We start from the raw sequence: 24,970 nt of genomic DNA, 5'->3' as shown, positions 1-24,970 counted from the left end.
GAATTAATCTGGGCCGTTGGTTATAATTGGATCCTCCTCATCTAAAATATATGAACCCTTAGCGGGCCTATTATTGGATCTTAACAGGCCTTCATTAATTAGTTCAACTACCTAATTTATAAGAAGCCGATTCCAAACTTCATCTTAACAGGCCTTAATATGCTGTACGGACTAACACCGTTAGTAGGCCCGTTAGAACCATCTAGTGTGGAACGATTTGAGATGCACGCACTAATTTTAAAAAAAGCGTTGATTGCGTGTACTGGTATGATTAACCTTCTTTGGATCTGATTTGGCACTGGTACCAGTGTCTCTTTTTGTGGAGAAATTTGATAGAATATCCTACCTTCAAAAATTATCAAATAAAATACCCCTTTTCAAACATTATTGACAAAATGTCATTGTAGGTCGTACTTTTTCACTCCCTCTCCTTCACATCTTGTTTACTCCCATAAACTTTTTTAATGCACATTAAATGCCATATCCGGCAATCAGATTTGAATTGCCATTATTAATTTATTTATTTAGGCAAATCATCACTTTGTCGATGTGGTACTAGTGTTGTATCATGCAAGATGTGATCCCTACTTTTTTATCAGATCGAAACCCATTTATAATATTCATTCTCCTACAATTGAGGTTAGTCATCTTAGTGGTACCGGTGATACTCTGTAAAATTTTGGTTTTCATGTTAATGAAAATCGGTGGCAATGCCACTTCTCTCAAAAAAAAAACAATTGAGGTTAGTTTGGGTTGCACGAAAATAAATCTGCTGTGATTCTAAAGGGATCGCAGGACCCTGTGATTCCAAATCTAGCCTTTCACTTTTTAGAATGCACAAATCTCAACAACACTTATTTTTTATGCACAAATCTCTAGACAGATAAATGGATGGATTTGGAATAACAGGGTCCTGCGATCCCATTAGAATCACAGCAGATTTATTTCCGGGTTGCACATATTTGAGCTGTATTAGTACTTCTTGTGCAAGGTCGATCCTTTATGTCCTTCGTTACCTCTCTGAATATCCGCAATCGAGCACCTCTCTCTCCACACCACAGTGACAAATGAATAGTTCGGTTTAGATTCGGCGGGCTGTATCAGTGGCCGTATTCTCCACACTACAAATTGTGTTATGAGAATGATTGCTGCCTCCTTATAGGTATCTGTATCATGCAGAATTGCCATAGAGGGCTGTATCAGTGGCCGTACTAGCTTTGTTGTGTTGTCAGTGAGGGCTTCAATACGGTTGTACAAGGCCAAGGTGTATAGGCATTCATTGAAGAGGTGATTAACACTCTCAGAATCAGTTCTGCATAGTATGCATATATTAATCAAGCATATGGCTCTTTTCATCAAGTTTTGAATCGTCATAATTTTGTCTAGAGTTATCAACGACCCAAAGGATTTTACTCTGTATGGCACCTGCAATGACCATACCTTGTGTTTGCGTAACTTAATTTGGTATCGGGTCGTTCTTCATCGTAAAGTAAGCAATTGACGGTGAACTTGACCGAGGCAGTCCATTTCCATGGTGCATCATCCAGTATTCTAGGTGTGAGCGATAATTGTGCCAGTATCGTTTGTATATCCTGTGTAACTCTAGCTAGCTGTGCTGATTCAGATAGCGTAGGTCTAATGGCAATGTAATTTGGTTTGTCTTTTTTGTACACATAAATAAATTAATAAAGGCATAAATGGTTGCCAATTATGGGTCATATGGAATTCAATGTGCATTAAAAAGGTTCATGGGAGTAAACTAGAGGTAAAGGAGAGGAAGGGGAAAAGTAGGGCCCACAAGGACATTTTGTCAATGATTTTAAGAGGAGGGTATTTTGTTTGATAATTTTTGAAGGTAGGGCATTCTATCAAATTTCCCCTTTTTGTGCGCTGGTATGAATTTGTACCAGCTCCTGTACTGACATGATATAACAATTATATCTAGATGCCTCACATGATTGTGGGTCATAATCATTATTTATTACTCTTTTTAATTAGTAGGTGTCCCTATAGATCGATTTCATAATTATTGTTTGATAATAACAGTTATAAGTATAACAGCAGGTATTGAGTGATTCCACTTGTAATTGATACAAGGAGCGGTAATTGGTACCAATTCATTCCACTAGGGGTCAATCACACAGACTTCCTCTTTCAAGGGATCTAAATATCAACCTTCTCTCTATCACAGTTGACGAGGGAGTTGAAAGGTCTTCAAGTGATGATAAAACGCAGTATGTAGCATCATAAAAAAAGTGTGATAATGAACCGCACTAAGGGATATGATGTCATACCCTTATTTGAAGCATGTAATACTTATTTTAGTTTAATTTGTAGTTTGATGATATTTGAAAGAAAAGGTAATTATTTTATTGAATTATGATTGTTATTTCAATCTCTTATAAGGTACGTGTCTATACATAATTTAAAGTGCTACTAAAATATTTTCTAATATCATTATTTGTTATATTTTCTAATTAATATCAATTGATCTCTATTTATTTGTCATCAATATAATTGTTATTTTTTTTTTATCTTCAACACTCTCCTTAAGTTCGAATCGTAGAATTCAACTTGCGCGTAATTATTATTTTGTCGATGCCTCTTTTCTCAAGCTAGCCAGTGTCATCACACTTTTAATTTATCTGTCATCTTTGTTGTATGGCTAGTCGTTTTGACAAAAAAATTAACGTGCCCTCAGTTTGTCAAAACGACTAGCCATTTTTATAAGAGATTGAAATAACAATCATTTTTATTTTTTTTTGCAAATTGAGGGCACGTTAATTTGAATTATTTTGGGGACAATTCTCACGTCCCTATTTAAAATTGGAAGTGAAGTTATTTGTCAATAAGTAGCTTTTAGGAATAATTTATTTTTATTATTCAGGAATAATTGTTTTTAAATTTTAATGAATAATTTATTTTGTATAATTCAGGACTAAACCCTAAAATATTTGCACATTATTTGAAAAAAAATATAGATGTCTCAATCATAATTTATATAGGATAGACATTTAATCTGAGGGTCAATAAATTTAAATTTTAGTCACTGTTTCTATGAATTATCTAAAGAGATATCAATTCTCAATGCTGAATCCCACAATTACTCTATCTATTATTTTATTATTCAACTAATAGTGAAATTGGCTGGAACAGAGGATAATGCATATAGTGTTAATGGAAAGAGTAAGAATATAATAGAGGATTGGAATAGTGTTACTAATAGTGAAATTGTTTTTAATTAAATTATCTATTTGTAGAATGTTAAGCAAATTCCATAAAATCCGATGACATGTTTGTCAAGCAACTCAAATAAAATGTGTGCCAAGCAAATTCAAGTTATCTTTAAAAAACATGGTACTGTTCAAATTAATTTGCGATTACATGCGAAGCAGATGCAATTATGAAGAAACACTTGTTTTAATGTGAATTTCAGGACCTACTTTTGACATGACGTAAAGATACGTAGGGAACACTATTTCAAATGATAATTTCATGATTGTTTTGTTATAAACTGTACAAAATTCTGGAAATTTTCTGAGCATACATTAAAATATATATAGCAGAGCAGAACTAGTATAGAATTTTTGCAGAGTGGTGAAAAATGCCCTTAATTAGCTCCAGAATTTGTAGATGTTATCAGAAGATGATCAGATCAGTCCTTATTTAAATGTCATAATTTGTGCCCAGATGTTCAGATATTTGTAAAATTGTCCATACACCAGTTCAGATTATTGAGAGGAATGAACTAATATTTATATATAGTTTGGAACATATTCTTAATAATTGTAATTGGATTTGAATTTCAAGCAAAGATAGAGCAAATTAAATAATGTTGTTCCAATGTTAATAATTTATATTTAGATATTTGTGATATATTACTCCAATGTTAATACCAACCAGTAAATAAGTCGTCTCTATTGCACATCCATGACTTGCAAGTTCCATCAAAGCAACACTTGTCGAAAGAATTTTTAACAGAGCCTTATCCAACTGTGGTTTGGAATTCACCGAGTGTGTGTTATTAATTACTTTAACAAGGTATTATTTTACTAATTGCAATAAGGAAAGATTTTTTTTTTTCAATGCCACTAGTACAAAATCAAAATAGTTGTTACTCAAAGAAAGTATCTCAAATTACATTAATTTAGAACATCTTGCTGTGGTGCCATGCCATAGAGACAAACAAGTCATACTCACAGATCGTACCAATAAAAAGAAACCTTAAATTAAACATAAGTTCAGGAGTAAAATTAATAGGAAACATACAATGAACTAAGACAGACCACACATCAATCCAACCGCCACAGCTCTCCAACTCCAAGGTTCATCATGATATTTGGACAGTAAATTACTTTATGAAGTTGCTCAATTAAATCAGTACTCTTATCCTTCAAATGATAGATAAAAATAGGTGCATAACAAATGCAGATCGAATTGCGTTTAATGGAAATTTTCGTGGGAGTTACCAAAAGAGCTCGCTGCTTCAGTCCGACAAAAATTGTGCAATTTCCAATATCATTCGTTGGAATGATCGTGTTAGCATTCAAGTCGAACTTGAAGACATTCAATTTTCTGAAAGGATCATTATACATTCCTGCCAATATTGGACAAAAATCGATAAGGAGCATTCCTATTCTGGATTGCACAAGGTGCCAGCATCTACCATCAATATCATGATAAAACACACAGTTCACCGTCTTTTGATCTGGTTTGATTTGCCATATTGATCCTTCATTGTCTGTGCAATAAAATCCTTCATTGAAGAACAACGCGCTTGTGATACAGAACGGTAATTGTATCTGTAGTGATGTCTGGTCACCTGGTTTTGCAAAGTATGCAACATTATCATTGGCCACGGCGATCATGAGAGTTGGTTGTTCAACTATAGATCTTGAAGGGGCAATTACTACAGTAATTTTATAGTGTGGCATCTTTGTAATTTCTAATAAGGTTGGTGGGAGATCGGCAGACATACAATGGGTCAATGGATTGAATAAGCGCATGGCGCGTGTTTGCTTATGAACGAGGATGAAAAGGCCATCAGTTATAGAGAGGATGTAGTGTGTTTCAAGCTCAGGGAGGACAAGCTCAACAGGTCGACCCGTCGGAAGGTGCATAAAAGGGATATGGGTGTCGCGGTTCTTGGCTTGAACATGAATCATAAAACGACAGTTCATAAAGCTATCCATGTAACGATCGATGATCCTAGTCAGAGGAGGAAATATAAAATTTAAAAAGGGGGTTGTACTAAAATGCATAATATACGAATACACATAATTTGTGGTCTAAGTCTCCACAACCACTAAATATAATTCTAACCACTAGACTCCAAACAGTAGAGCATTTAGCATTTCATCAGGGAGACTGAACTATACATATAAAAAGGTTTAAGAAAACTGAAAAGTTTATAGAATTTTCAAAATGCATGCATGATTAAAATTTAAAATTATGGAGGTGACTAAATACCCTCTGGGCTATACCTAGGCATCTCCTCGAAGTGGGCAACATTCGAATTTCCCTTACAATTAGTATAAATCCTTATCCAATTCCGAGGGAGAAAGAAGAAGGCAAGGTCATAAGGGTCAGGCAAGGATGACCGCAAAGCCGAGCAAGTGGCACGAAAGCACACGTAGTCGACCACATCGTCAGCAAGTATTTGCTTGGCAATTTCCCATATTAGGTCTCCTGGAAGAGTGGTGATCCAAGCCACCATGCTTTCACGCCTTGTCGGTTGGTCTGAATGTGGTGTCTAGGAACTTTTTTTGGTGAAAAAGAAAGTATGCAACCTTCTTTGTAGAAACGAAAGAGATTTTAGATGACAAAATAAAAGACCAAGAACTTGCTCTTCTTTTTTTGAGAAAAAGCACTCGCTCTTCTTAAAATGACGAGAGAGCTTTTTTTAGATACTTTAATTAGATCATAAGAGGTTATGATGGTTTTTGCAAGGCTTGAGCCTCCAAATTAAGCTTAACCTTCCTATTTGTAGCTACTAATCGAGTTCAGCTTGGGTCCGATGCCCATTGGACCCAAAGTGGTTCCAATGGGTTCGCTCACTATCGGATATGTTTTAAGATTCGTGTGCACGAATTTTAAAGCATAAGCAAAAGTGCGAGCACGAATCCTAAAGCAGATCCGATGGTGAGCGAATCCATTGGAACCACTTTGGGTCCAATGGACATCGGACCCAAGCTGAACTCCTACTAATCATCCTTTTTTCTAGGACAAAAAAAAACTTCCTACTTATTGTTAATTATAGCCTTTATTTTAGGGATGCTATTAAAGCGTATATATGTACAAGGAAAAAGTGGGAACGATATGTGAAGTGCATATATTCATATTGGGTTATATGAGAGAAAAACATGACAAATGAATAATTTAAAGGAAGAGTCTCTACTATACATGTTAATTTAAAATTTGAAAAAATAATCAATGTCTTCATTAAAATACTATGATATCCAATATCTTTAAAATACTATGATATCCAATATCCAATACTATGCCTATATTAACAGCTATTATTTTCTCTATTCCGCATTTAGATCGATCTGCAATGCTAACTCAAATTAGAGAACTATTTTATTTTTACTAATTCATTCAAAACATGAAATAGCTTACTATAACTCAAATTAGTGAACTATTATTGCTATTATGAATTAATTAGCGACTTTCTCATTCAAACATACCTATGCAGTATACATCGGACTGGATTCAAACTCATTTTTTTAATATGAATTCATCAAATCCGCCCCCACTAAAACGAAAAGATTTTGATAAACCGGTTTTCTTGTGCTTAGTCCCACATTGCATATTTAGTAGAAATCATCTCGCTTCGCACCTATATATAACAGGGCCGACTCTAAATATCATCTTTCAAAATCCTTAAAATATATATATATATATATTGAGTGCAAAGGAGGACCTCGAGTAATCTTGGAGGAAATAAGCGTGGAATAAATATTGGATTGGTAGAATTTTGCTTAAGATCTGCTGGTTCAAGGATTCGCCAAAAATTGGTATTAGTACTTTTATTCCATTTTTTTTTATTTTATAGAGACCATCATCTTGTCTACTACTTTTTTTTTATTTTTGCTATTATATTTTTTTTTGTTATTTTGTAATTTTTGTGAATAATTTTTTTATGAGAATTGCTCCAGTACATTAAAAAAAATTGGACAATCTTAATCAGACGGTTAGGACATATATATGTTCATTCCTTATTTCGGTTTAAGAGAGGGTAAAATTAAGAGAGAGGCTGATGGTATGCATTGATACTGGTATGCAACTTTTCAACATGTACCGAAATACAATATTAATGAGACATGAGCACTTAAATTGCTTGCTTGTCAACATAAGCAAACATTAACCATCGCTATTAATGCATCCAATGGTTACTGTTTTCTTCCGATTTTCAATGTATAATCTTAGCCATTCAGAACAGTAAAAATTAAATCTCGATCGTCCTTTGCTCTTTTACATGAGGAGGAAGATTCTTGTCTTTTTTATTTGAAGATTCTGCTCTTTTTCATTTCCCCTGTCATCCTTGCATTTGCACTGTTAATTTTCATTCTGTATATATGAGACAGTTTCAATATTATAAAGACGCTTGTGTTTCTTCTTTAACCTTTTAAATTGTATCTACAGAACCATGGCCAATGATGACCAATCAGAAGCTGATATAGTGTGGCAAATGGAGACATTGATAAAATCATTCTCTCTGAAGATCATTGGCTACTCACGAACCACGAAACGGCATGATGGTCGGCACTTTCAATATTGGTGGTCACACATGGGCTATTATATTCTGGCCATATTCCTCTCGCGGTGAATATTACAAGAAAAGTGATTGTATGATGTTAGAAGCCTCGCTATTGACTGAGACAAAAACAATAATGGTTTTAATAGTAGAATGTAACCTGTTTGACCATAAAAGTGGGATATATTCAGCTGTGGATGTTCAATTTACAAAGTCTAGTGGAAAGGTTTATAAACAGGGAGATGGTATACCGACATTTCTTTTCATGAATAGGAATACTTTTGAGAAATCAGATTATCTGAAAGATGACTGCTTCATGCTTAAGTTTTCTGTGAAATTATTTAAACCATTGATAGTCGAAGCGAGAAAGAAGCGAGTTATCGTTCCATCTTCTGATTTTCTTCAGCATTCCAAAACAGTTCTGGGACAGTAGAGAAGGTGCAGATGTGGTGTTTAGAGTCGGTGAAGAAATATTTTCTGCACATCGGACCGTGTTAGCGGAACGCTCGCCGGTTTTCAAGGCTGAATTTTTTGGCCCGATGCTGGAGAGCAAAACTGAATGTGTAAAGATTAAAGATATTAAGCCAGAAGTTTTTAAACTCATGCTACAATTTGTGTACACTGACACTATCCCTCTTAATGAAGATTTATCATTTGAAATGTCTCAGCATTTGCTGGCAGCCGCTGATCGGTATGGATTGGAGAGGCTGAAGCTGATTTGTGAAGAGAAATTAAGTGATAGCATTGATGTCGAAAACGCTACGGATATCTTGGTTTTTTCTGATAAGCATAATTGTGACCAGCTGAAGGAGATATGTCTTGATTTTGTTGCTTCTGAGAAGAATCTACAGGCTGTGATGGCAACTGACGGATTTAAACATCTTATGGTAACCAGTCCTTTTATACTAAGAGACTAATTAGAGACAGTAGATTGTAAGAGGAAATGTAATTAAAAATATCTCTTTTTAGCAGTTAGAACTGGGTGATATTCAGCATTTTCAAAATTATGTATGATGCATGTATTGCCTTATATATTATAAAATTTTGCTAATTTCAAGCGTTTGATATTCATGACAAATCAATTTCAATTGTCATTGGTTATTGTATTTTAGTTTCTTTACTTATTTATAATTAAGATTGCAGTTTGTGGACAATGATATTTGATGTTGTGTACAAATTATAAATTTATAATAGTGTCTTTACTTAATTTACTTCAATGGTGTCACCACATTAATTCTTCTAAAAGTAATTATTTCATCAAAGTAGTACTTTCCAAAATAAAATATTTATGACATTTGAGTCCCAATTACATCCAGAATAAAGTCTAAATTTTATCCACTGCTCTTTCATTTTGTCTTCAACTTTCAAATACATACATTCTCAAGTGCTAGGTCGATGCCAATTTTAAATATAAAATTTGATATATTTTAACTCTACTTTTATCCTCACCAAAGGATTTCAAAAACTTTGTTTATATGGATAGAGAATATGTATATATGTCGTTTCTTCACACTCAAGATGCCTCCTCACTCAGAATGAACTTGAAATGCCTTTAATTACTTTTTATATGAATATAGGTATATCTGTAAAGGATGTGCTAAACTTATTCGAGGTTAAATTTAGATTTATTAAACACATTTATAAGTTGTATGTATGTTTTCGGTGAAAAAAAAAAAAGATATTTGTGAACCTTTTATGGGTTTATCCTAATCTCCTAACAGAGATAAAAGTTTGGTCTCTTACAAACATGAGCAGCATAATTCGTTAATCATTAGTTCTCTCCTTAAAAAGTAAACTAAAATTAATAAGCAATTTTGGAAGTTATATGTATTTAAACTATCTCCCTGATAATATATTTTATGTATTTTACTATTTGTAGATAGGAAGAACCTTAATTATTAATTCATAAAATCATAGATATTTTGCAATAGCATTAAAGTGTTAACTAAATCTGAATGTTAATTAAAGTGTTAACTGTTGACGTTCTATTCACTAATAATCAAGCTGGAGAAGGTGGAGAAGGCACAAAAGCAGCAAGCACAAGAGGCTCAAGAGATATGAGAGGAGCAAGCACAAGAGCTCGAGAAGGCACAAGAGGTAGAGAAGGCAGAAGAGGCACAAAAGGAGCAAGCTTACGAGCATCATACAACCTTACGAGCAATAGTACTAACATCTCTTTCACTTATATATATGCTACTGACAAAATCGAACATCGAAGCACCTGAGGGGAAAGATTATTCTCCTTCTGATGATGATTAATTAATATGTTTGTTTAGCTAGGAAAAACAACATTGTTTTGGATTTTGTTATCTGATGATGATTAATATGTGTCTGTTTAGAAACAACAACCCTGTTTTGGATTTTGTTATCAGTGATATCTAGCTAAGGGGGTCTTTAATTTTGTAACTACTCTTGTATGAATTGAATACAACTTGCATGTATTAATTATATATATGATACAATTAGTTGTTTCTGTTTATATTAATTTTCTATTCATATTAGCTTGCATGGTTTTATATTATTTGTTGGTAACTACTATTGCGTGTTTTTGAATATAAATGGATGGACACACACACACACACACACACACACACACACACACACTGGGGCTAGACCCTAATAAAAGCACAATTAAAAAAATATATTCACATAAATTACCAACGGCTCAAAATTAGTTAGTAACAGATGACATAGCTAAAATAATCAAGAGACCTGCCAAATGCCAACGCAGTAAAACAGATGGTGTAAGTAACATCTACCATCGGTTGGACAACCGCAGGAGATGACATTAAACCCTAAACGGTGTCAAATATCAAACACTGTATGTAGGATCGCCATCAGTTCATTACCAAAGTAGATCTGATGGTGTTCCTACATTAAACAACTTATGTAATGTTCGAAAAACTATTACTCTCATTGATCCCAAAATTTTCAACTGATAGCGTTGGAGTTGAACGCCATTGGTTTCAGCCGATGACATATGCGTGTGCATTTCCTATCGGGGCAATAAGCAATGGTCCAGAATCCGATGGCTCTCCAGTAGTGTAATGAATATTTAAATCTATTTTATTATTGGCTCTCCAGATTTACCAGAAAGATTTCTAATATAATTATAGTGTAAATATTCAAATTTTGTATTGTCACTTCGCATTGGACTAGTACATATAGCAAGTGATATACTCAATGAATCACCAATCCAATGCTTTTTTAATTCGCGAATATTATTTCTGGATGTTGAGATGTAAATAAATTGATCTTTAGCACCACATACAAAAACAGTAAATCAAAGGCGTAATAAACCTTGATGTGCTTATCAATTCAAATTATCACATCTTCAAAATTTCTCATTAGTTTTATTTGTTTGTTCATACCTATTTTATGAGAAAAATGACTGATCAAGAAGCAAAAAATATAAGAAACATAGAAGTGAATTTGGTTAATAGGCTATTGGACTTCAGTGGTTATTCTTCGTTCACACTTTTTTCAATTGTTAATTAGATTCTTCTCATAAATATGGTGTGAATTTTAAAATCGACACATGCTTTTAAGTGATGAATAAAAATGAATTGTTTGTGAAAACTGCTATATATATATCTTTTAGTTGTATTTTTCAATTCACTTCGTTAGTCATTTTAAATTGTTAGCCACTATTGATAATAATACTTATTAAATAAAATTATATCACTTTTTCAATGTTTAATCTTAGATATCAGAGTAAATCGAATTTAAACTACTTTCTTAAATTAGTATCCACAATAACATTTTCGACATATAAAATAAAATATGAGTTTTGGTTTTTAGTAATACTATTTCGGTTAGTTACTAATTTTGTTTAAATGTATTATATTAACAGATAAATGAAACTTATAACTATATATTTGTTTCTCCAAAATTTGTTACACCTTTCACTCACTCTACATACATTCATGGTAAATTTTCTTCAGAGCCATCAAATTGAAAAGTTAAACAACAATGACCTCCAAGTTAGTATCACCTTGTTTCACAGGTGTTGGCCATAACAGAAATTGTGTAGGCACCATATTCATGGTAGCGCATGATCCGTAGTCAGATATGTGTTGAATTTGAATCGCAAGATAGAAATGTTAAAAAAATTGTTTTGCAAAACCATTTTTGCATTAAGTAAGATTCATGATTATTGCACTTGGGTACCTATATCATATCATATGTATGAAAAAAAAAATTGAATTTAATTTGTTGATTAGTGTTTCTCTTATGGTTGTTGTTGTTATTACTGTGTGTATTGTTTCTTTCATTTGAATTATTTGTTATTCATGACAACTCAACTTTAATTGTCATTGGTTATTGTATTTTAGTTTCTTTACTTATTTATAATTAAGATTGCAGTTTCTGAACAATGATATTTGATGTTGTGTACAAATTATAAATTTATAATAGTGTCTTTACTTAATTTACTAACAATGGTGACACCACATTAATTTTTCTAAAAGTAATTATTCCATCAAAAATTGTACTTTCCAAATTGTAATATTTATGCCATTTGAGTCCCAATTATATCCAGAATAAAGTCTCAATTGTATCCACTGCCCTTCCATTTTGTCTTCAACTTTCAAATACATACATGCTCGAGTTCTAGGTCGATGCCAATTTTAAATATAAAAAGTTGATATATTTTAATTCTACTTTTATCAACACCAAAGAATTTCAAAAACTTTGTTAATATGGATAGAGAATATGTATATATGTCGTTTCTTCACACTCAAGATGCCTACTCAGAATGAACTTGAAATGGCTTTAATTACTTTTTATATGAATATAGGTATATCAGTAAAGGATGTGCTAAACTTATTCGAGGTTAAATTTAGATTTATTGAACACTTTTATAAGTTGTATGTATGTTTTCGGTGAAAAAAAGGAGATTTGTGAACCGTTATTGGTTTATCCTAATGTCCTAACAGAGATAAAAGTTTGGTATCTTACAAACATGAGCAGCGTAATTCGTTAATCATTAGTTTTCTCCTAAAAACTAGATTAAAATTAATAAGCAATTTTGAAGTCTCAAAGTTATATGTATTTAAACTATTTCCTTGATAAACCAAATAATATATTTTATGTATTTTACTATTTCTAGATAGGAAGAACCTTAATTATTAATTATTAAAATCATAGATATTTTGCAATAGCATTAAATTGTTAACTAAATCTGAATGTAAGTGTGTGAATCTAAACTGTTGACGTTCTATTCACTAATAATCACTAGTGGAGAACTTGGAATTAGTGTCGGCTATTTATGGGTATTAGTGTCGGACATTAGGCGACACTAATCGAGCTGATACTAATACTTTGTAAATAGCCGACACTAAAAGTAAGGCATTAGTGTCGGCTATTTATTAAAAAGCCGACACTAATGTTTTTTTTAAAAAAAATAAATTTCAAAAATTCACTATAAATCATAGAAAATTTTAAAAATGAAATTTTTTGTTCTGGAATGCTCATATATTTTTGCTGAACTATATATAAAACAAAGATATCAAATAATTCATCATAATTTACAAATAACACTCACTAAATAAAATATCATCCAAATTGCTCATTTATTGTTATTCTTATAAATGGTTTGTGCAAACCCTAAAACAGAAAATACATAAAAGACATGACGTCTGTTTAAATACAAACCCTTAAACATAAAATACATAAAAGATACATAAAAGATACATAAAAGACCCTAAAAAACTCTAAAATTATAAATAAAGGTCCAAAAGTCCATGAAGGAAGACTCGGATCGCGAATCAGAGCCCGCAAAATGGTGAAACGAATCATAGATTGGTTTTGGATCCGGTTTTGGGCTGTGGAGTTCCTGTCAAAATTTCAGCCCGATCCGACGGACGGATCAAAAGTTACGCCCCTTTTCGTGAAGCATGCGCAGGACCATATTGCATCACATCTTCTGGTATTCGCCTAGAAGAAGCGGCTAGGTTTGAGAAGATCAGATCGGAGAGAAGCGTGAAGCGAAGTGAAGGCTATGTTTTAAACCCTAGGCGTGCGTTTGAAAGAGGTGCGCGGGACTTAAAATGAAATTTTTTTAGCTTCAGTGTCGGCTGTTTATAAATAGGCGACACTAATAACTGAGAATTAGTGTCGGCTGTTTATAAAAAGGCGACACTAATGTATTAGTGTCGGCTTTTTATAAATAGCCGACACTAATTGTTAAGTATTAGTGTCGGTTGTTTATAAATAGCCGACACTAATACATTAGTGTCGCCTTTTTATAAACAACCGACACTAATTCTCAGTTATTAGTGTCGCCTACATATAAATAGCCGACACTAATATTATTAGTGTTGGTTTTTTGTAAATGACCGATACTAAAGTATTAGTGTCGGTTTTTTAAGGCGACACTAATTGTATGTTCTCCACTAGTGAATTAACATGTTAATATAAAACATTGTAATTATTATTTTGAATATAACATAATATGAATTGACAAAACTAACAAATTTTTTTAAATAATATTAAGATTAGAGGAGCCTGCTAAAAACAGGTCATTTTTCAACTGTGGGGTAGAGTTAAGTCGGAAAATATCCGACAAGCACCAAAGCTACATTTTTGAGATAAAAAAAGGCATATGGTGAGAAAAAGAATTTTCTAAAAACCACAAACACCCTACTGTTGTCTATATATAAGATGATTAATTTTTATTAGTGATTTAGATTGATTCTAAATAAGGATGTTTCTAGTCTATATACTAGTTGCTTTCGAATAGGCACTAGCTGGTCTATTTAAATTGATAGCCTCTTGTTTCATTGAAACATTTATATACAACAAAACATTGCTACTGCACAAAGTCTTGATAATTTATTTTGCCTCATCAATACCTTAGGATTTTATCCATGGGCACTTCATCCTCTAAAATTTCCAAGGTAGGTTTCATTGTCTATCATGATGATATATGATTATTATTTTATTTTGTAAAAATGAAAGAGTAGAAACAGCACCACACATAATGCTTAAGCGTGGGAAATGAATCATTTTTCCTTTTCTTATATATTTAATTTTTTTATGTTTTGCGAAAAGCCCTTATGATGGACAAGGGACATAAAATGGGTGAAACCATAAAAAAAAAATACAGCTATCTGATTGCTGAACGAAGTTGCTTCCATTATCTTTCTTTTTTCTTTTTTCTAAGGTAATGAAACTGTTACAATTATCTTCTAACTTTTTATTTGTTATATTTAGTTTTGAACCTTGTATTTCTTCCCTTTTGTTTGAAGAGATATATATGGTACTTCCTAGCTCCAATTTTGTCTCTTAATTACAGAATTTTAAGCAGAAACAAGCAAAGACCTGAAAATAAGAAAAAACTACAAGCAATCAGACATGAAAATTTATCTTTTTTTGCGTCAATCTGGCTGCCCTCTTTTTGTTTTAGCTCCAGGAAGATCCTACTGTTTGGTACCTCTAGTTTGTAATTTCGGTCTCTAAACTAGAAGCCGAAACGAAACATGCAATAACATGAAATTACGAAATAAGTAGTATAGCAACTGTAGTTCTGTTGCTTTAATTTCCTTTTTTATTTTGTGTTTTTTAACTTTTTTTAATACAGAAATTTTCACACTAACAATAGGACTTTCACTATCACGCCAGATGAAAAGCGCAGTGTCAGCAATAGATGCCTCAGTTAAGGACCCAATCGAACCAAAAAAGGAAGTGATATGTGACATGGAGACATTTACCACAGTCTATTGTGTCAAAATCAAGCACTACTCAGAAGTTAAGCACAAGCCACAGGATTACACCATCGATTGTGGCACATTTGATCTGGGTGGCAACCGCTGGGCTGTCTACTTCTGCCCAGGAGTAAGTACTCTTTTTGGTATGGTGACATTGGGAAGTATTAGGCTTCTCACTGATTCAACCAAGCCACTGATAGTACATATTCAAATAAACCTAATTGCCAAAAGTGGAGAACGTGTAGCGGTCACTGCAACAAAGCATGCAGTTACATATTACAGGAAGAATGGTGTGGAAGCAATCCCATATATACGGAAAACAAAATTAGATTCCTCGGAGTGTGTCAAGGACGATTGCTTCTCGTTTGAATGTATAGTGACTGTTACAAAGTGGTCAACTGCTGAAGTGGTAAAAAGGAAACAACAATCAACCATTACATCCTAGCTAGACTTCTTCATTGACAACTTCAGAAACCACAAAATCAGAGTCTATGTTTTTATCTTTTCTCTTTTTGACCATTATTTAAGTTTTATTTTTTTTGTTATTTATTTATGAAAAATCAAAATGTGATAAAGTAACCTGCCATTTAATGAAATCCAATTAAGGTTTACTGATTCTCATGAAAAGTGCAATACTTTTTCGATTAAATTATGGTAATTTAAGAAAAGAACAAATAACATAACTAAAATTAGTGTGGAAGGGTCATATGGTAATTACTACTTAGCTTTTATTCTTGGAGTACATCTAAATATGTTCTCCCTCATGCACCAAGTTGGACTTCAGTTTTACGCATAACAGCAATCGCCAGTGCTAAAGTGTTTCAATTGACTGATCTAATTTTTTTTTTTATTTCTTATTCTTTTTATATAGAAGAAAAACCATTCATTTTGAAACTGCTGATTTTTCCAATAGCACAGCTTGCTAATCAGAAAATCATAAATTTCCAATGCATCATACATTTCTCCAAAAACCTGAACAAGACCAACCAATGCAAACAATACCAAGCACAATAAGACTTAGAACACAACATGATGTTCTCAATGTGAGCTATAGAAAGATGAAAAAAATTACATATCTGTCCTAAAATTGAAGCTTCAAAACAGAGATTAATGTTGAATTTATTCACTGGTGCCATTAATTCGTCTATAGGATATAAGTCAGCTCTATGTATTATAATTGTTACCTAAAATTATAGAAGTAATTAATTGCATAAAAAAATGTACTTGCCAAATTGAAATATTTATGCCGTTTGAGTCTTTATGTGTTGATAATAGTTATGTTTTTGCGCCTCAATTGCATCCAGAATGAGCTGTCAAATGGATCCACATGCCCTTTCCGTTTTCTGTTAATCTTTTTCACACTCTTGATGCCCCCTCAAAATGAACTTAAAATGCCTTAATTTCTTATATGCACAGCACAGAGGAATACCAGTGAAGGACGTACCAAACTCACTCGAAGTTAAATTTTAATTTATTAAACATTTTCACAAGTTGGATGTTTTTTTTAAAAAAAAAAAAAAAAAAAACAGGTTTCTAACCCTTATCCTAATATATTATCCTAACAGACATATTTAGATAAAAGGGGTCTCTTTCAAACATGAGCAACATATTTCATTACAATATACTAATATTAGTTCTTCAAAGAAATATATACTAAAATTAATAAGCAATTTTATAAACTCTTAGTTATATGTACGTATTAATTAAAATATTTTCATCGTAAACCAAATTATATATTTTTATGTATTTTACTACTTTTTATATGAAAAACCTTATAATTAATCTAAAAAATCATAGACATTGACATTCAAAAAAAAATTTATTAGACATTGCACAATAGCAATGGTTTTTTTGAAATGTATCAGTATGAATGCATGTAGTGTTAAAATATGAAGTAGAATTCAAATTATAATGGCTAGTTTATTGAATAAAATAGGAAATAGTGTAATGTAGGAAATAGTGCTTTGCAATTAATAGCAATATGGAATAGTGCATTCAAACGGCTAGTTTTCGAATGCCTTGTAACTATAAATAGAGACTCATTTAAAGCTGAAAAATAAGATTACAAATGTAATTTGTTTTCTTCATCTCTTCTCTTCTCATCTTATAAAAAATAACAGTTCATTGTTTTATAATTTCATAAACTCATTGAAGAGATTACATAGTAAAAAGAAAAAATACGTATACATTTAATTCATTAATAAGATGAATAACTTAACAGTTCGGCTTTTAGAGCAGTCTTTTGTGAGTACCTTCAATTCAATTTGATTAACTTTTGTCAGTCTTGATTTTGCGCGAAGTCTAATTAGCCCTTAGGCAATTCTTGCGGTAAGAATTTACAAGTACTTAAAAACACAGTACTTTTTTACATTTAGTGATTTTTTTAAAAATTCTATCTTCAATGGGTTAGCTATTCCTTTCAACATATAACTAGTTATTAACTTTACTAATTATAGTAGGATTTAATTAAAAAAAATTAAAGAAGCCGGATTTAAATTTGCTATAAAATTAAACAAAATTAATCAAAATTAATCAAAATTAGACAAAATTAACTTTGCTATAAAATTACAGAAAATTATTGCAGGATTTAATTTTTCTAATGATATAACCTGCCATAACTTTTCTAATAACAGGATATATAATATAGTTTAATATATATTTTTTAAAGAACAACAAAATTAGTATTTAGAAAAAAATAATTATCTTTGCTCTCAATAGTTGAATTTTTGTCCTGAAAATAGCAGCCCCTTTTGAGATATATAGTAAAAGGGATATGGTAAGGAAAGAATTTTCTAAAAACCACAAATTTCTGTGGTTGTCTATAAATAAGATTATATTAATGATTGAATTAGATTGATTTTAAATAAGAATTTCTTTCCAATATGTAATAGCTGGTCTATTTAAATTGATAATCTCTTGAATCATTGGAAGATTAATTTGGTGGTCCAGCAACAACAAAACATTGCAACTGCACACATTTTTCATAATTTAATTTGCCTCGATACTTCAGGATTCTTTCCATGGACGCTTCATCCTCTGCAGCTTCTGAGGTAAGTTTTATAGTCTATCATATTGATCTATGATTTTATTATTTTACTCTGAAAAAGAAGACGGTAATAACAGCACCACGCCACGATGCTTTTAATTAATTAAGCATAGGAAATTGATTTGTTTTCATTTTTTTTTGGTTTATTATGAAAAGCGCTTAGGGACATTGGATTTCAAATGGGTCAACCTAGCAATACAACATGCAGCTATTTGATTGATGCACTAGAAGTTGCTTCCTTTATGATCCTTTTTATTTTTTTATTTTTCGAAAGTAGTGAAACTGTTGCAATTATATATCTTCTGCCTTTACCCCTTGTTATATTAAGCTCTGAACCTTCTATTTCTTCCCTTTTGCTTGAAGAGACCTCATACGTCATAATTTTATTTGGACTCTGAATTACAGAATTAGAAGCAGAAACAATCAAAGACTTGAAATTTTATTGTTTTTGCTTGAAGCAGCCTTCCCCCTTTTTTGCTTTAGTTCAAGGAAGAAACTACTGTTGGGTGTCACTAGTTTGTAATTTTGGCCTTTATTTAGAAGATGAAATGAAACATGCAATGACATATAACTAGAAGTAGAAAATTAAGCCTTATTGCTTTCTTTCTTAATAAAAAAAAAATTCACACTAACAATAGAACTTTCACTATCATGCTAGATGAAGAACACCACATCAGCAATAGATGCCTCAGTGAAGGACCCAATAACTGAACCCGAAAAGGAAGTGATATGTGATATGGAGACATTCAGCACAGTCTATCGTGCCAAAATCAAACGCTACTCACAAGTTAAGCTATGTCCTCGTGATTTCATCATCGACTGTGGCGTGCTTGATCTAGCTAGCCACCGCTGGGCCATCTTTTATTATCCAAACTTGTATGATGGTTATTCTCAGGATCAGGTGACATTAGAAATCAAGCTTCTCACTGATACAACCACCTCCATGAATGTTAAAATATGCCTAATTGACCCAAGTGGAAGAAATTTAATGGCCAGAGAAGAAAAGCGGGTATATAACAAGCGGGATGATAGTAAAATGATGTCATTTATGTTGAATGCCAAATTAGATTCCACATACATGAATGCCAAATTAGATTCCGCAGAGTATGTGAAGGATGATTGCCTGACGTTTGAATGTATAATGAGTGTTACAAAGTGGTCCCCTGCCGAAGTGGTAAAAAAGAAACCTCAAGAGGAGAGCAGTACTGAAGAAGCAGATTTCTCATTTGTTAGCAATGACCCTTATCTTTTGGATATTTTGAGTTGAGACTCAACTTCGAATTGCATTTATATACACACATCGACAAAAAGAGTGATTTGGCCGGACATACTTGCTAGCTAGGCTTCATTAAGGACAACTTTACAAAGTGCAAAATCATATTCTAGTTTTGTTTTTCCTTGTTCATCATCTTTTTAGTATTGTAGTGTGAGTTCTTTTTTTCTAAGAAAATTCAATGTGATGAAGTAATCGATCTGTCCACAATATATTACCGTGTAATGAAATACAATCAAACTCCACTGGTTCTCATCAAAAGGGCAAAACTTTTTCTACTAAATTATGGTAATTTAAGAAGCTTAGGAAAAACATAACTAAAATTAGTGTGGTCTGTGGAAGGGCCATATGGTAATTACTACTTAGCATTGTTCTTGGAGTACATTAAAAACATGTTATCACCCACTGAGGTAGATAGGCTTCAGTGTTACCCATAACACCACCAGTCCCCAGTGCTAAGAGTTTCCATCGCCTGATCCTAAATTAGTTTTGTACTTAAATTTCTCAATCCAAAATTTGTTCCCTCTATTTTTCTATGAGCTAATTATATGTTCCATAGAGATAGTAAAATAGTTAATAGAGCATTTGGCTTTTCTCGAGAAATAGAAATGGCTTATTTTCCATTGCTCTCCCACTCTTTCACTATTTCACTATTTGACCATCAACCGAACATGATCGGAATAGTACGAAATAGAAGTTTATTTTAAATTCCACTTTTTTTATATTCTTTCGTTATTACAATCGGAATAGTGCGGACAAATCAGATTTGTGTGATTTGTCAAATGAATCGGTCAAGTGACAAATCCGTTTCCTCTCACTTGATCTGAAATGGGAGTATCAAATTTGATATCGATAAAATTTATTCTTCAATCCTAATTCAACATAAAAGATGAGAACACAAAATTGAGGAAGGAGGGAGAGTACATTGCATTCATACGACCGGCCCTTCAAGAAGACTCTTCTTGGAAAACCTCCCTGGATACCCATTGTTATAGAACATATTTTATTGTTAATTTCTCTCTCTACATTTTTTCTTTTGTCAATTTCAGCAAGCATGAAATACGAGTGTCTCCTCTTACATCACTCTTCTCCTCTCCCCTTTGTTTTGTTTGGTACAACATGATTTATTGTTTATTGACAGCTCTGTGCGCCCAATTTTCTCTTAATTATCCATCAGTTAAAAAACAGTTCTCTTTATATTAAGGCAAAAGTTAAAAGATAGACATTTGATTGGTGGATCTGAACAAAAGATTAGTGGATCGGGTTGAGTTGGAGTTGGTTCATGTCTCAGGTTGTTTTGAGTTCATGGTCTACTGACAGTTGTAAAAATTAACACTAAATATTATGTCAATTGGTGTTTCAAGATAAATTTAATGAAGATAAAGATAATGACCACGCAGTTTTGGTTGTATGCAGCATACGAGTTATATACAATTTTGACATTAGTGTTCGTGTATTGTATGAAGTAAAAACAACACTGTCAATATCTTTAAATCTAATTAAGATACGATTGAATTTTAGATTATGTTGTCTTCTGGTTCATGCATGTTATGTGAAATTTCTTTACTTTTCAATAATTATTCTTACATCTGATTTAGACAAATTTACAACTGTCTCAAATTATGTACCACAGTCTAAAAATCATTACATAAGGGTGATCAAATGCTTTCAAAATGTGGTATGATACTGGGTGATAAAAATATTTTAAAATAATTTAGATTGTTAGATGGATTACAATCATATTCTGATCCCACAAAAGTTATCGTAATTTCTTTTCCGTTTCTTTTAAGGACCTACGTATCACACAGTATCACACCACAAAAATCCTTCGCCCGCTAAGTGGGACTTAGCTCAGCCGGGGTGCTCCAAGTTACTCAGTATTCATAAAAATAGGGTGTGGTCGGTGGGGGTTTGGGCGCTCTGGCGGGAAAGAAATCAAATTTTGTTCTCTGACAAAAGGAAAACGATGTACCTGTTTATTCAGTATACTATTATGGATGTGCAATTTTGGTCAAGGCACAGTTGGTAGGGCTTATGATTCAGGCGCCTTGTCAATGCCTCCATCTGATTGCGGAGTCCTACAGGACTACAGGAGTTTACGGCATTATATTTTGTACCTTATAATTTATTTTCTTTTATGGGCTTTTGTAATTAAATAATCGCTTGGCTTGTCTCTTGACATCCCGGGCTTGTAAATAACCTCTTTTAGTATCAATATATCTATTGGTGTGGTATTCTACCACCAACTATAAAAAAAAAAAAAAAAAATGGTTTACTTGTCAACATTTTAGACACAATGTATATTTCTTTAACTCACAACAACTAATAATTTGAACACTAAAGTGAACATGAATTGGAAAATAATAATAAAGTAAAACTTTGTAGTCTAATTTTTAAGACAAATAAACTGATATAAAGATAAATAATTTAAGTACTAAAATTAATAAACTGAATAATAAATAGTATATATAGCTTAAATTTTAAGGCAATTAAAACCGGTGAACTTCGATTATATATGCTTTATACCAAGGTTCAACGATGAACAATCAACGATCATGATTAGAGGTAGAAATAGAAAATTTAAATAAGGGGTTGTACTAAAATGCATAATATGAGAAAATACATAATGTGTGGTCATTTAGATTTGAACTCAAGTCTCTACAACCACATAATGAAATTCTAACCACTAGGCTACAAGTACACATTTAATAATTAGCATTTCATGAGTGAGGTTGAACTATATATATACAAGGGAAATTTTACAGTGTCATTCTTTTTCAAAACATAGAACAAAATACTGCCTTCTAAAATTCTTAATAAAATTGCCTTTGTGGACCCCACTTGTTCCCTCTCTTTCCCTCCCTCTTCCCTCTCCCTATTTACTCTCATCTATATATATATTATTTCCTTATGTAAAATATACAATTGTGATTTTATTTAAGTTTTGAATAACTTTTATTTTTTATGTGTATAAATGATTTAGAATAAAAAAAATTAAGTGTGAAATTTTATTTGTTAAAATCAGAAAGTTTGCATGTTTAAAAAAGGATGGCACTTTAAAAAAAATTATTTAGTGGCACTTCCAAGAAAAATGAAAAGTCTATAGAATTTAAATATGCATACTTTGCGAAACCAGGTGACCAGACTTCACTACAGATACAATTACCATTCTGTATCACTACCGCATTGTTCTTCAAAGATGGATTTTTTTTGTACAGACAAAGAAGGATCTATATGGGAAATCAAACCAGATCAAAAGTCAGTGAACTGTGTGTTTTATCATGATATTGATGGAAGATGATGGCACCTTGTGCAATCCAGAACATGAATGCTCCTTATCGATTTGCCCAAGATCGCAGGAATGTGTACTGATGCTTTCAGAAAATTGAATGTCTTCAAGTTCGACTTGAATGCTTACATGATCATTCCAACGAATAATATTGGAAATTGCACAATAATTGTTAGACTGAAGCAGCGAGCTCTTTTGGTAACTCCCACGAAAATTTCCATTAAACGCAACTCGATGTACATTTCTTATGCTAAGTTTTATCTATCATCTGAAGGATAAGAGTACTGAGTCTACTGAGCAACTACACTTCTTTAATTGCCATAATTTAGTAGAAAAAGTTTTGCCATTTTTATGAGAACCAGTGGAGTTTGATTGTATTTCATTGAACGGTACTTATATATCGTGGACAGATTACTTCATCCCATTAGATTTTCTTAATAAAAGAATTCACAATACATTACTGAAAAGATGATTAAAAAAAGGAAAAACAAAACTAGAGTATGAAGCCTATCTAGCAAGTATGTCGGGGCAGAATCATTCTTTTGTCGATGCATGTATATAAATGCAATTCGAAGCTGACTGAGTCTCAACTCAAAATATCCAAAAAATCAGGGTCATTGCTAACAAATGAGAAATCTGCTTCTTCAGTACCACTCTCCTCTTGAGGTTTCTTTTTTACCACTTCGGCAGGGGACCACTTTGTAACACTCACAATAAATTCAAACGTGAGGCAATCATCCTTCACATACTCTAATTTGTCACTCAACAAAATTCCCATCATTTTACCATCATCCCTCTTGTTATATACCCGATTTACTTCTCCAACCATTAAATTTCTTCCACTTGGATCAATTAGGCATATTTTAACATTTTGTTTCATCGAGGTGGTGGTAGCAGTGAGAAGCTTGATTTCCAATGTCGCCTGATCCTGAGAATAACTACTATACAAGTTTGGATAATAAAAGATGTCCCAGCGGTGGCCAGCCAGATCAAACATGCCACAGTCGATGACGAAATCACGAGGACATAGCTTAACTTGTGAGTAGTGCTTTATTTTGGCACGGTAGACCGTGCTGAATGTCTCCATATCACATGTAACTTCCTTTTCGGGTTTGGTTATTGGGTCCTTCACTGAGTCATCTACTGCTGACGCGGTGTTTTTCATCTGGCATGATAGTGAAAGTCCTATTGTTAGTGTGAATTTTTTTTTTATTAAGAAAGAAAGCAATAATGCTTAATTTTCTACTTCTAGTTACGTTATATGTTATTGCATGTTTCATTTCAGCTTCTAAATAAAGGCCAAAATTACAAACTAGTGACACCCAACAGTAGTTTCTTCCTTTAACTAAAGCCAAAAATGGGGGGAGGCTGCTTGAAGCAAAAAGGATAAAATTTCAAGTCTTTGATTGTTTCTGCTTCTAATTCTGCAATTCAGAGTCCAAATTGAAATTATGGTATACGAGATCTCTTCAAGCAAAAGGGAAGAAATAGAAGGTTCGGAGCTTAATATAAAAAGGTGTAAAGGCAGAAGATATATAATTGCAACAGTAAAGGACAATAAAGGAAGCAACTTCTAGTGCAACAATAAAATAGCAGCATTTTGTATTGCTAGGTTGACCCATTTCAAATCCAATGTCCGTAAGCGCTTTTCATACTAAAACCAAAAAACAAATTAAAACAAATCAATGTCCATGCTTAATTAGTTAAAAGTATCATGTTGTGGTGCTGTTATTACCTTCTTCTTTTTCAGAGTAAAACAATAAAATCATAGATCAGCATGATAGACTATAAAACCTACCTCAGAAGCTGTAGAGGATGAAGCGTCCATGGAAAGAATACTGAGGTATCGAGGCAATTTAAGTTATGAAACTGTGTGCAGTTGCAATGTTTTGTTGTT

General features: G+C 32.5%; 3 protein-coding genes and 1 pseudogene across 3 annotated transcripts; 2 read left to right on the top strand and 2 right to left on the bottom strand.

Moving 5' to 3' along the window:
* Positions 1 to 4,292: 4,292 nt before the first annotated feature.
* LOC144549319 (uncharacterized) lies at positions 4,293 to 5,791 on the bottom strand. The gene is made up of 2 exons (XM_078298034.1): positions 5,484 to 5,791; positions 4,293 to 5,208 (listed from the first exon to the last, which is right to left on the bottom strand). The coding sequence occupies exons 1-2, from the start codon at positions 5,714 to 5,716 to the stop codon at positions 4,293 to 4,295; spliced, it is 1,149 nt and encodes a 382-aa protein (XP_078154160.1). The 5' UTR covers positions 5,717 to 5,791.
* Positions 5,792 to 7,648: 1,857 nt separating this feature from the next.
* LOC144549318 (BTB/POZ and MATH domain-containing protein 1 pseudogene) lies at positions 7,649 to 9,817 on the top strand (annotated as a pseudogene).
* A 4,792-nt stretch (positions 9,818 to 14,609) lies between these two features.
* On the top strand, positions 14,610 to 16,031 carry LOC144549248 (uncharacterized). The gene is made up of 2 exons (XM_078297970.1): positions 14,610 to 14,655; positions 15,380 to 16,031. Exons 1-2 carry the CDS (start codon positions 14,626 to 14,628, stop codon positions 15,908 to 15,910), a joined length of 561 nt encoding a protein of 186 aa, XP_078154096.1. The 5' UTR covers positions 14,610 to 14,625; the 3' UTR covers positions 15,911 to 16,031.
* Positions 16,032 to 23,579: 7,548 nt separating this feature from the next.
* Positions 23,580 to 24,970, bottom strand: LOC144549257 (uncharacterized). The gene is made up of 2 exons (XM_078297981.1): positions 24,872 to 24,970; positions 23,580 to 24,238 (listed from the first exon to the last, which is right to left on the bottom strand). Exons 1-2 carry the CDS (start codon positions 24,899 to 24,901, stop codon positions 23,660 to 23,662), a joined length of 609 nt encoding a protein of 202 aa, XP_078154107.1. The 5' UTR covers positions 24,902 to 24,970; the 3' UTR covers positions 23,580 to 23,659.

This window comes from Carex rostrata, chromosome 35 (assembly GCF_964058835.1).
Source record: "Carex rostrata chromosome 35, lpCarRost1.2, whole genome shotgun sequence".
Taxonomy (NCBI): domain Eukaryota; kingdom Viridiplantae; phylum Streptophyta; class Magnoliopsida; order Poales; family Cyperaceae; genus Carex; species Carex rostrata.
Note: the sequence above shows the minus strand (reverse complement) of the source record. Positions and strands in the feature narration are given on the sequence as shown.